A 9,874-nucleotide genomic window follows, 5' to 3' on the forward strand; every position below is an offset into this window, starting at 1 on the left:
GAAATCACGAAATCAGCTGGGCGAATTTAATGTATTGATTTCTTTTGTTACGTGTTGACCCACCTGTGCCGGGAACAGAGGAGAACGAAAGAAATTGGAGATGGGTTGTTTATTATACGCACGCGCGCTCGTTTCAAATGTCGTTTTCAACCAATGAGAACCAGCGGAGTTCGACAACCAACATGGCCGCCGACGTTTGGTAATTTCGCAAAATATTTCCTTAAACGTCCCGAAAAGGCGAGTCCAGTGCAGGTTGATGATCAAAATGGCGACAGAATCGTTTTTAAACCAGTATATATTACAATGTATAAATTACAATTCCGTGAAAAGGAAAAAACCGTAACACTATAATACAAGTGGCGCAGTGAGTTTTAAACATTTGCGAGGGAGGTTAAGAACTCCTCCATATAGGGATTGGGCGCGTGTTTTTTGAGCTCTTCCCTCGCCTCCGCCTCTAAATTTTTCAACGTCAGCCGCGTGTACTCGAAACTGCCGAACTTGTCCAGCAACTTCACGCAGTACTTTTTCACTTCGACGTCTTTGGTCCTTTGCCTTAGAATATCTAAGCGGTGATTAAGGAGGTACGTTGATTATACATCATCGATTAGGAGCACCAAAAGGTGGAAAAAGGATACTCATAATCTGGGTGTCCTCCGGATGGTTGTTGATTGCGTGTATGAGGGGAAAACTAAACTTTCCTTCGGTTAGATCTTCGCAGTAACTTTTGTGGAGCATGTACTAGGACATATAACGGTTTAACATTTTTTTCGCACCCGTTTCGTATACTTACATCTTCGGAATTTAGGTTTATGTAATCGTCTCGTATCTGGAAAAAGAGCCCCAAAATTCCCGTAATTTTGTTAAAATCTTCGGTATTGTCGCTGAAAAGTTGCATTAGTCTTATGGCTAGCATGAAAAGGCCTCCCGTTTCTGAAATGAGCGAGTTAGACAATACAATAAGGGGGCGAGCCTAAAAAAACGGACTTCTAATAACCATCTGACGGTAGTCCTCTTCAGTGGGGCAAGTGTAATTGTCCCTCCAATATATTTCCATGCCCTGGCCCCTGTACAGCTCCAAAATTTGCTCTATAACTATGGTGATCGCCTGGTAAGCAAAGAAAACCACATCGATGGAGGTTGGGAAAAAACGAAACAAAAATTTTACATACTTGGGGATGTTTCAATAGAAGCGCCCTTTCCAGAGCAATAAAGGACACGTAGTTTGCCGAATTTATGGTGGCGGGCACCCCATAGATGGAATGGGCTACCGGAATTCCCCTTCTCAGGATAGAATTGTCTTGAATATCGTCCAACCTGCACAGGCGAGTTGGCGATAGATAATCGGTTGGTTTAATTAACACTCACAACAGACTAGCGTTGTGGAGTATTTGAACGATGTCGGCGATCTGTAGCAAGTGCTCCTCCGATATTTTCAGCCAGTGATTGAACGCCTTGGCCAATTTTAACCTCAAATTTTTGCCGGGCACTTGGAGGATGTACCGAAAAGGCTCCAATAATTTCTAAACACAAACAAAATACGCAACGTTTATCGTGACGAACTTGTTATTTTCACCTCGTCCTGTTCCTTCTCGTTGGCCTGGCTGTAAGGCAACGTAAAATTCGACTCCGAACGGTTCATCTTACCGATCAGCAGAACACACTTCAATTGTAAGTATAAAAAGTGCGATTCACTAAATGATTGAGGTTATTAAATGCATTCTATTATCGCATTGTAAACAACGTTATCGATAATACAATGGACAGGGATAAAACTCAAGCGAGGTTGCAGGCAACCGAATATGTCTAATAATGAAAAAAAAAAAACACAACGGTTTCGCGCATCCGCCAAATATAGTAATTCTTAAAGCGGCCAGAAATAAATAACACATTTATAAATTTGGCCATTGTATTTTGTTCACCCAAAGTTTTCAACCCGCCTTAGGCGAATAGAATGCCTTAAAATTAATGTTTTACTCATAAGTTAATTCTTCTTCTTTACTTCCACTGACCAAGCTTGCAAGGACCATCCGGCCAGTGCCTGAATCTGATCTCCGTGACATACCAATCACTTTATCTCTGTAAAACCTAACCTCGTTAATGTTAATGTATTTGTTTATGTTTTTATAGAGTGAAAGTGCGGCGAGAGATGAGGACATCGAACAAAACCGCCGGACATATCGAAAAGTACCGCCAATTGGTGCAGAAATACATCGGTCTGGTAAAACTTGAAATTGCGGGTTTTAGAGTTAGAGTTAAAGGTTTCCAAATCGTAGCATGTGTACGGGGCGGCGCTCTTTTGGGCGGACAAAGTGGTCGCCCTCACCGACAGCCCGAAAGACGTATACTATTTGGCCCAGTGCATGTACTTGCAGAAGCAGTACCACCGGGCTGCCCATCTATTGCAATCGAAACAACTGGATCAGGTGAACCTTTGGGATTTTTGTTATCGCTAGGGAGTCCACGGTTTCATATTTTAGGGATACATTCTGTGCGCATACATGGCCGCCAAGTGTCTCTTCGAGGCCAACGAATACGATAAGGCTTTGAAAGTGATAAACTTGAATGAATCGGGGACAATCTGTCCCGTAACGTCGGAGTTGGATTTCGTATTTTTTGAAGAGCTACCCAAAGCGGTAAGAGCCTTATAATACAATTGTAAACGTAACAACGGTGTTCTGTAAGAGCCCCACTGCGGTCAGATTAGCTGCAATAACCTCAAATTGAATTTTATAAATATTTCACACAAAAAGTGCAATCTAGTGGGCGTTGATATAGCAACTACTGTTTCGACAGAGATACGTCAAAGCAAATAATATTACAATAATTTTTGCTTTGGCTTGTGCGAGAGAAGTCGGTAATTGTATGACTGTGGTCTAGTGTTGCCGGCTCTATTGTTTATGGCTTTCTGCATTTTAGTTGTTTAGAAATCAGCAATCAGCATCTTTTAATTTAAATATGACAAAAGTGATTATTAAAGGGCATCCTTTTTAATGTGTCAATAGTTTTTTATTCGCCCGTTATAATAATAATGTATAGAAGTATTTATTGAAACCAAAAGATGTTGTTTTTATAGGATTTGAAGCTTGATTCACCACCTTGTAGTGGTCGTGAATTTAGATTTTTGTAATGTATTTTTAATTTAATCTTAATCCTCTATGGAATGTTAAAAATAAAGACAATGGAAGTTCGACATCCTTTTAGTATTTCTACATCAAGGACTTGTAAACGCGCCTCCCTAACAGTATTTAAGGGACGTAAAGGGCCATTAAAATAGCACAAAATTTACCCACACCCCGGCTCCAAGGAAATTTTCTTTCTCTGACTGTTGTGAAAGCGCTTTCGGTGATCGCGCGACTCGTTTCAGCAAACGCTCTCGTCCTTCCTGCTGCTCAAGGGCAAGATCCTCGAGGCGATGGACAACCGCGGTCTCGCGGCCAAATGCTACAAGCAAGCCCTCAACTATGACGTTTATTGTTTCGAGGCTCTCAACTCGCTCGTAAAATATCAGATGCTGACCGCGGCGGAAGAACGCGAACTGTTACGATCGATACCGATCGCGGATCAGTGCGCGAACGCCGACGAGATCGACGTCGTCAGGACGCTGTACGAGGCGCGGCTGAAGAAGTACGACTCGCCGCAGGCGAAACCCCGCCCCTCGGTCGACGAGGTCCGACTGGTGTGTTCGACGCCGGGAGACGCGAGGTCGTTCCCGGCCACGCCCACCTCGATCGTCGGCACGCCGCTGATGGGCGGGGACAAGAGGATGCGGGTGGACGGCGAGCGCTGTCCCCTGCTCGCGAAACTGGCGGACAGCATCGACATGCGGGTGGCCGAAGCGGAGACCCTCTATTACAACTGCGACTATAGGAAGTGCGCCGAATTGACCGAGCAGATCCTCAAACGGGATCCCTACCATGACGAGTGTCTGCCTGTACACATCTCCAACCTCGTGGAGCTCAAGCTCAGCAACAGTAAGTGTAGGAGAGGCGGGCAGAAAAAGAGAGGGAGATTGGAAAAGGGCTAGAGAGGTAATGGGAGGGAGGGAATTGGAGGCAGAAGAAGAAACGTGAAGGGGGAAAGAGTGTGGAAGAGAGCGAGAGGCGTTAGGGGGAGAGGGCGAGAGGCGATAGGGGGAGAGGGCGAGAGGCGTGTGACGTGAGAGACAGAGAGTGACGTGAGAATGAGAGTGTGTGACGTGAGAATGAGAGTGTGTGACGTGAGAATGAGAGTGTGTGACGTGAGAATGAGAGTTTGTGACGTGAGAATGAGAGTGTGTGACGTGAAAATGAGAGTGTGTGACGTGAGAATGAGAGTGTGTGACGTGAGAATGAGAGTGTGTGACGTGAGAATGAGAGTGTGTGACGTGAGAATGAGAGTTTGTGACGTGAGAATGAGAGTGTGTGACGTGAAAATGAGAGTGTGTGACGTGAGAATGAGAGTGTGTGACGTGAGAATGAGAGTGTGTGACGTGAGAATGAGAGTGTGTGACGTGGGAATGACAGTGTGTGACGTGGGAATGACAGTGTGTGACGTGAGAATGAGAGTGTGTGACGTGGGAATGAGAGTGTGTGACGTGGGAATGAGAGTGTGTGACGTGAGAGAGAGAGATAGAGATAGGTATGAGAGAGAGAGGGAGAGACAGACGTGAGAGAGAATGTGTGACAAGAGAAAAAGTGTGACAAGAAAGAAAAGGGAGATCCTGAACTCATAGCGAACACGTTAAAGAAGGGAGAGTTTGAGAAACGGAGAAGGGAGGGCCACCGACTTCATTTTAGACGTAGATTTAACGTAAAAGGGATGTTATACGTAAGGCACGTAACGTTTTCAGAATTGTTCTCGCTGGGTCACAAGCTCGTCGACCTGTACCCGAACCTGGCCATATCGTGGTTCGCGGTGGGCTGCTACTATTACACGATAGGTGAGTGAAGACGTTTGTCGGACTCGCGAGTTTCATGAATGTTTTTTTTTCGGATTATTTTCACGATTTCCGCGCTTGCGGTAAGATTATTCTACGGCAACGTCGATTTATTTCGTCCGAAGCTTTGTTTTCGCTCCAAATAGTTATTTATAGAGGGTTAACTGTCTCGTCTAAAGGCAAAAGGGACTGCGCCCGACGTTACCTCGCCAAAGCGACCCACCTCGACCGTCTATTCGGTCCCGCTTGGTTAGCTTACGGTCACTCGTTCGCCGTCGACAACGAGCACGACCAAGCGATGGCCGCCTACTTCAAGGCGTCGCAGTTGATGAGCGGGTGTCACCTGCCGCTCCTCTACATCGGCCTCGAATGCGGCCTGACGAACAACGTGCGTCTCGCCGAGAAGTTTTTCCAACAGGCACAGACCATCGCGCCCGACGACCCCTTCATCATGCACGAGAAGGGCGTGATCTGTTACCACAACCAGGAGTAAGTGCCCGTCCATAACTTATTTATTACCTGCAAATGTGCATTTATTTAAAACTAAACTATTGGTGGAGAGAATTAAAAAAAATCAGGTGGGTAGTCGGTTTGCCTTACGAATAAAACGTATTAAATTAACCTGTCACTTGTTCGATGGATAAAATTCTACGCACAGAATGGTGGAGAGAATTAATCCTGCGTGCCCGTTTAACGAAAACGCAACCATTTAAACCTGCACTAAAACTTACTGGTTCATCTTAACTTATAAACTGGTGGAGAGACTTAAGAAAAAGAAACACATTAAGAAATTAAGCAATCACTTTTTTGATGGCTAAAAACTCTACGCACAGAATGGTGGAGAGAATTAATCCTGCGTATCCATCTAATCAAAATATAATCAATGAAACCGGCACTAAAGAATTACTGCTTCGCATTACTTATACAATGGTGGAGGGAATTAAAAAAATAATAACCAACCTTAACTGCCGACCGAGTCGGTTTGCCTTACACGAAAAATGTGGTTTTTCGGGTAGATAAAACGCTACGCGCAGAATGGTGGAGAAAATTAATCCTGCGTGCCCGTTTAACGAAAACGCAACCATTCAAACCTGCACTAAAACTTACTGGTTCAGCTTAACGTATAAAATGGTGGAGATACTTAAAAAAAAGAAACACCTTAAGAAATTAAGCAATCACTTTTTTGATGGCTAAAAACTCTACGCACAGAATGGTGGAGAGAATTAATCCTGCGTATCCATCTAATCAAAATATAATCAATGAAACCGGCACTAAAGAATTACTGCTTCGCATTACTTATACAATGGTGGAGAGAATTAAAAAAATAATAACCAACCTTAACTGGCGACCGAGTCGGTTTGCCTTACACGTAAAATGTGGTTTTTCGGGTAGATAAAACGCTACGCGCAGAATGGTGGAGAGAATTAATCCTGCGTGTCTGTTTAATGAATAAATATAAACAATGATATCCATCTAATGAAAATATAATCGATGAAACCGGCACTATGCGATGCTGGAGAGAATAAAAAAATATAGAGCTTAACTAATAAACCCCTTACATATAAACCGTGTTAAAATGGTGGAGACAATTAACCCGCTTCGAACTAATAGCTATTGCCGGTAGATAACACTCACGCCCATGAAGGTGGAGAGAATTAATCCCGCTCCTTCGTTTAATTAAAATACAACCGATGAAACCTGCACTAAATAATTACTGTTTCTGCTACTTATACAATGGCGGAGAGGTTTAAAAAAATAAAAAAAACAGACTTTAACTGACGAATAGTCGATTTGCCTTCGGTTCAAACTACGAAATTAACCAATCAGTTTTTCGATCTATAAAACTACGCATATTATGGTGGAGAAAATTAAGCCTGCGTGTCTATTTAATGGAAATATATCCGGCAGTAAAGAATTATTGAATGGGTGTAGAGTATTTAAACAGATTGTCTGTTTACTTTACGCATGTTATGTTAAAATGGTGGAGAGAATTAAACTACTAATAGAAATGATAGGTTAGCCTTTGTCTGTAGATAAAAATACTCACACCAATGAAACCGGCCCTAAAGGATTACTCGCACTTATGAAATAGTGGAGAAAATTAAATAAATATAGAGCTTACGTGATCAAAATTTGATATACGTTAAAATGGTGGAAATATATCTAATGAAATCGATACTAAAGAATTACTGCTTCGGTTTACTTATAGAATGGTGAACAGAATTGAAAAAAATAATAATAAACTCAGCTTAACTGACAAATAGTCGGTTTGTCTTACAAATAAATTATGTTAAAATTGTGGACAGAATTAATCCGCTTCGAACTGAGAAAAATGGCAAGAGCGCCTTGTTGGCGGATAAAAAGCGTTGCGCTCAGAATGGTGGAGAGACTTAATACTGCTTGTCCGTTTAATGAAAATGTAATTAATGAAATCGGTACTATAGAATTACTACTTCGTCTTATAGAATGGCGGAGAGAATTAGAAAATAATAGAAAAAAACACAGCTTAAAGGACAATAGTCGGTGTGCCGTACTTATAAAATACGTTAAAATGGTGGACAGAATTAATCATCCGCTTTGCAGTGAGAAAAACGGAAGGTGGATAAAGCTCTGCGCCCAGAATGGTGGAGGGGCTTAATGCCGCTTTCCCGTTTGGTAAAAATGTAAGTAATCAAACCCGTATTAAAGAATTACTGCTTCGCCTTATTTATGGAATGCTGGAGAGAAATAAAAAGAAATGAAAACGGAGCTTAACTGACAAATTGGTACTGCCTTACATATAAAATGTCTTCAAATGGTGAAAAGCAGCTCGGTCTGATACACGTGACGGATTAAGATTTGTCAGTGGATAAAACTTATGCTTAATAACGTAATTAAAACTGAAAAAGCGGCTCGAAATGATAAAAAGCAATGCTTCACTTTTGTCGGCGGTGAAAATTCTTTGCATAGAATGGTGGAGGGAATTAATTAACACGCTTTCGCTTCCTTGTAAGTCCCACCCGTTTAGGTTTCGTGTCAAATGAAACCACGCCCCTTTTGCTTCCTAAGCAACTAGAGGCGAGTTTATTTCACAAAAACAATGGTGGAGAGTATTAACGCCATTAGGTCGGATAGGAAACGGTAGACGGTATTAATTTTTTCAACATCACACGAGTGTTTTTTTTATAACTATTCCGGTCGCGTCCGCAGCTATGAGGGGGCGGAGCTGAATTTCCGCCAGGCCCTGGAACGCATCGAGACGATCCGGAAGGGGCCGATCCCCGCGATCTGGGCGCCGCTGCTCAACAATCTCGGTCACACGTGTCGACGACTAAAAAAGTTCGACGAAGCGCTGACGTTCCACCACAAGGTACGATGCGCGTGCGCGGTACCTTTCCGGGGGGGCCCCCGGTCTTTACGTAATTCGCGTTGCAGGCGCTGCTGCTGAATCCGGAGGCGGCAGGGACCTTCGCCGCCATCGCTTACGTCCACGTGCTGATCGCAGAGTACGACCACGCGATCGATTGGTTCCACAAGGCGCTCGGCTTCAAACGCGACGACGCGTTCAGCACCACCATGTTGAATTACGTCATCGAGCATTGGTGCGACGACAAGCTGCCATACAACGGTGAGATAATTATACAAAATAAGGAAAGGGTGTCCCGATAGGTTGGAAACCGTTGGAGATAGAAGAAAAGACTAATTATTTTCATACGTAAAGTTTGTCGAATAAACCTATGTCCTAATGTCAAAACTTACGAATATCCAGGTGAAAGTAATTTAAAAAATATAGGCACATGAGAAATTAGATGGTGTAATTAGTTTTGTAGATGGCGCCAGCTGCACAATGTTTTTTTTTTTTGCAAAAATAATTTAATTTTCAGGTATTATCTGCCTTTTAAGGCTTTTTCGAGGTACAGTACAACTTAGATTATCCGGGCCAGCCGGTACCGAGCCTTCGCCAGATAATGGAAAACACGTATAATCCAAAGACCTTTCTTTATGTTTTAAAATTTATTTAGATAAATACATGTGACAAACAAAGAGAACAAACGAAATACAAGGTCCAGCAATCACTTTAAAAAATCACTGATTTTTGTTTGTTTTCGTTTTTTTCTTAACTGAAGTACATGAACGTCATCAATTCCGAGCTGTTCTTCAAAATATTGAATAAGTACACTTACTGCATCCCTTGCTTCTCGATGACTTGTCTTGATTTCGCAATAATTATTCCCATCATTATCGCTACTTTTTTCAGAACTTTCTTCAGAAGTCTTGTTTTCGTCATTTACGATCTGATACCCTGCTTCATTGACTAGCATTCTCTTCACACTTAGGAAGACCAGGTTCTCGGTAATTAGATTATTAGGGTAAGGAATTCTGAGAAGAGACTGTATTAATTACAAGTTGGTCTACATTCCTTACTTTGTTCCCTGACGTGCCCTTCTATCTTTTGGTATAGAGTGAGAAATCCGTTATACAGAGTGGATCAATACATAGCTTTGTATGGAGACCTAACAGTACAACACGGGAGTTTTCACTGTACTTTCGTGGAATTAATTTTTTCTCCACCGCCAACGAGTTCCGAGACGCCCTGTATATTCTCGAGCGAACGAATCCGACAAACTCGCTGCCGTCTAACGTTTATCGATATTATTAAATATCACGTAAGCGTCCAGAATGCGAAGCAACTAAGGAAAGGTCACTCGAGAATATGTCGTAGGCTCACAGACATGGCCATCGCGATGCCACGCCCCTTATTTTTGCAGACTGCCCCGCGGGTATACCGAGGTACGAGCCGAGGCCGCGCAACGCGTCGAAAAGCACCGCCTCCGACGTGAACGTCTCCGTCGACATGAGCCTGGAGGCGGCAGACTCCGGCAGGCAGCAGCTGGACCCCGAGAACGAAAATCAAAACGACAGCACCGACATGAGTATCGATTACTAAGTGAAAATTCGGCTTCAAATGTTCCATTAAAA

General features: G+C 43.0%; 2 protein-coding genes across 2 annotated transcripts; one reads left to right on the plus strand and one right to left on the minus strand.

Moving 5' to 3' along the window:
• Positions 1-261: 261 nt before the first annotated feature.
• Positions 262-1,886, minus strand: LOC132700531 (terpene synthase). The gene is made up of 7 exons (XM_060667911.1): positions 1,574-1,886; positions 1,366-1,520; positions 1,170-1,314; positions 985-1,105; positions 791-930; positions 636-738; positions 262-562 (listed from the first exon to the last, which is right to left on the minus strand). Exons 1-7 carry the CDS (start codon positions 1,637-1,639, stop codon positions 372-374), a joined length of 921 nt encoding a protein of 306 aa, XP_060523894.1. The 5' UTR covers positions 1,640-1,886; the 3' UTR covers positions 262-371.
• Positions 1,887-2,089: 203 nt separating this feature from the next.
• LOC132701192 (cell division cycle protein 16 homolog) lies at positions 2,090-9,842 on the plus strand. The gene is made up of 9 exons (XM_060668929.1): positions 2,090-2,218; positions 2,274-2,423; positions 2,478-2,633; positions 3,365-3,971; positions 4,829-4,918; positions 5,095-5,404; positions 8,105-8,264; positions 8,330-8,522; positions 9,664-9,842. Exons 1-9 carry the CDS (start codon positions 2,147-2,149, stop codon positions 9,840-9,842), a joined length of 1,917 nt encoding a protein of 638 aa, XP_060524912.1. The 5' UTR covers positions 2,090-2,146.
• The last annotated feature ends 32 nt before the right edge of the window (positions 9,843-9,874 follow it).

This window comes from Cylas formicarius, unplaced genomic scaffold (assembly GCF_029955315.1).
Source record: "Cylas formicarius isolate icCylForm1 unplaced genomic scaffold, icCylForm1.1 PGA_scaffold_4__25_contigs__length_36172078, whole genome shotgun sequence".
Taxonomy (NCBI): domain Eukaryota; kingdom Metazoa; phylum Arthropoda; class Insecta; order Coleoptera; family Brentidae; genus Cylas; species Cylas formicarius.

Bases quoted from the DNA above. Each gene is read 5' to 3' on its own strand.
- LOC132700531 (XM_060667911.1), bottom strand. From the start codon at position 1,639: ATGAACCGTTCGGAGTCGAATTTTACGTTGCCTTACAGCCAGGCCAAC. The intron at 1,106-1,169 runs GTATGTAAAATT...TTTGCTTACCAG, and splicing joins TTCTATTGAAACATCCCCAA to GCGATCACCATAGTTATAGA. The intron at 931-984 runs GTCCGTTTTTTT...CGCTCATTTCAG, and splicing joins CCGTCAGATGGTTATTAGAA to AAACGGGAGGCCTTTTCATG.
- LOC132701192 (XM_060668929.1), top strand. From the start codon at position 2,147: ATGAGGACATCGAACAAAACCGCCGGACATATCGAAAAGTACCGCCAA. The intron at 4,919-5,094 runs GTGAGTGAAGAC...TCTCGTCTAAAG, and splicing joins CTGCTACTATTACACGATAG to GCAAAAGGGACTGCGCCCGA. The intron at 8,523-9,663 runs GTGAGATAATTA...TTATTTTTGCAG, and splicing joins CGACAAGCTGCCATACAACG to ACTGCCCCGCGGGTATACCG.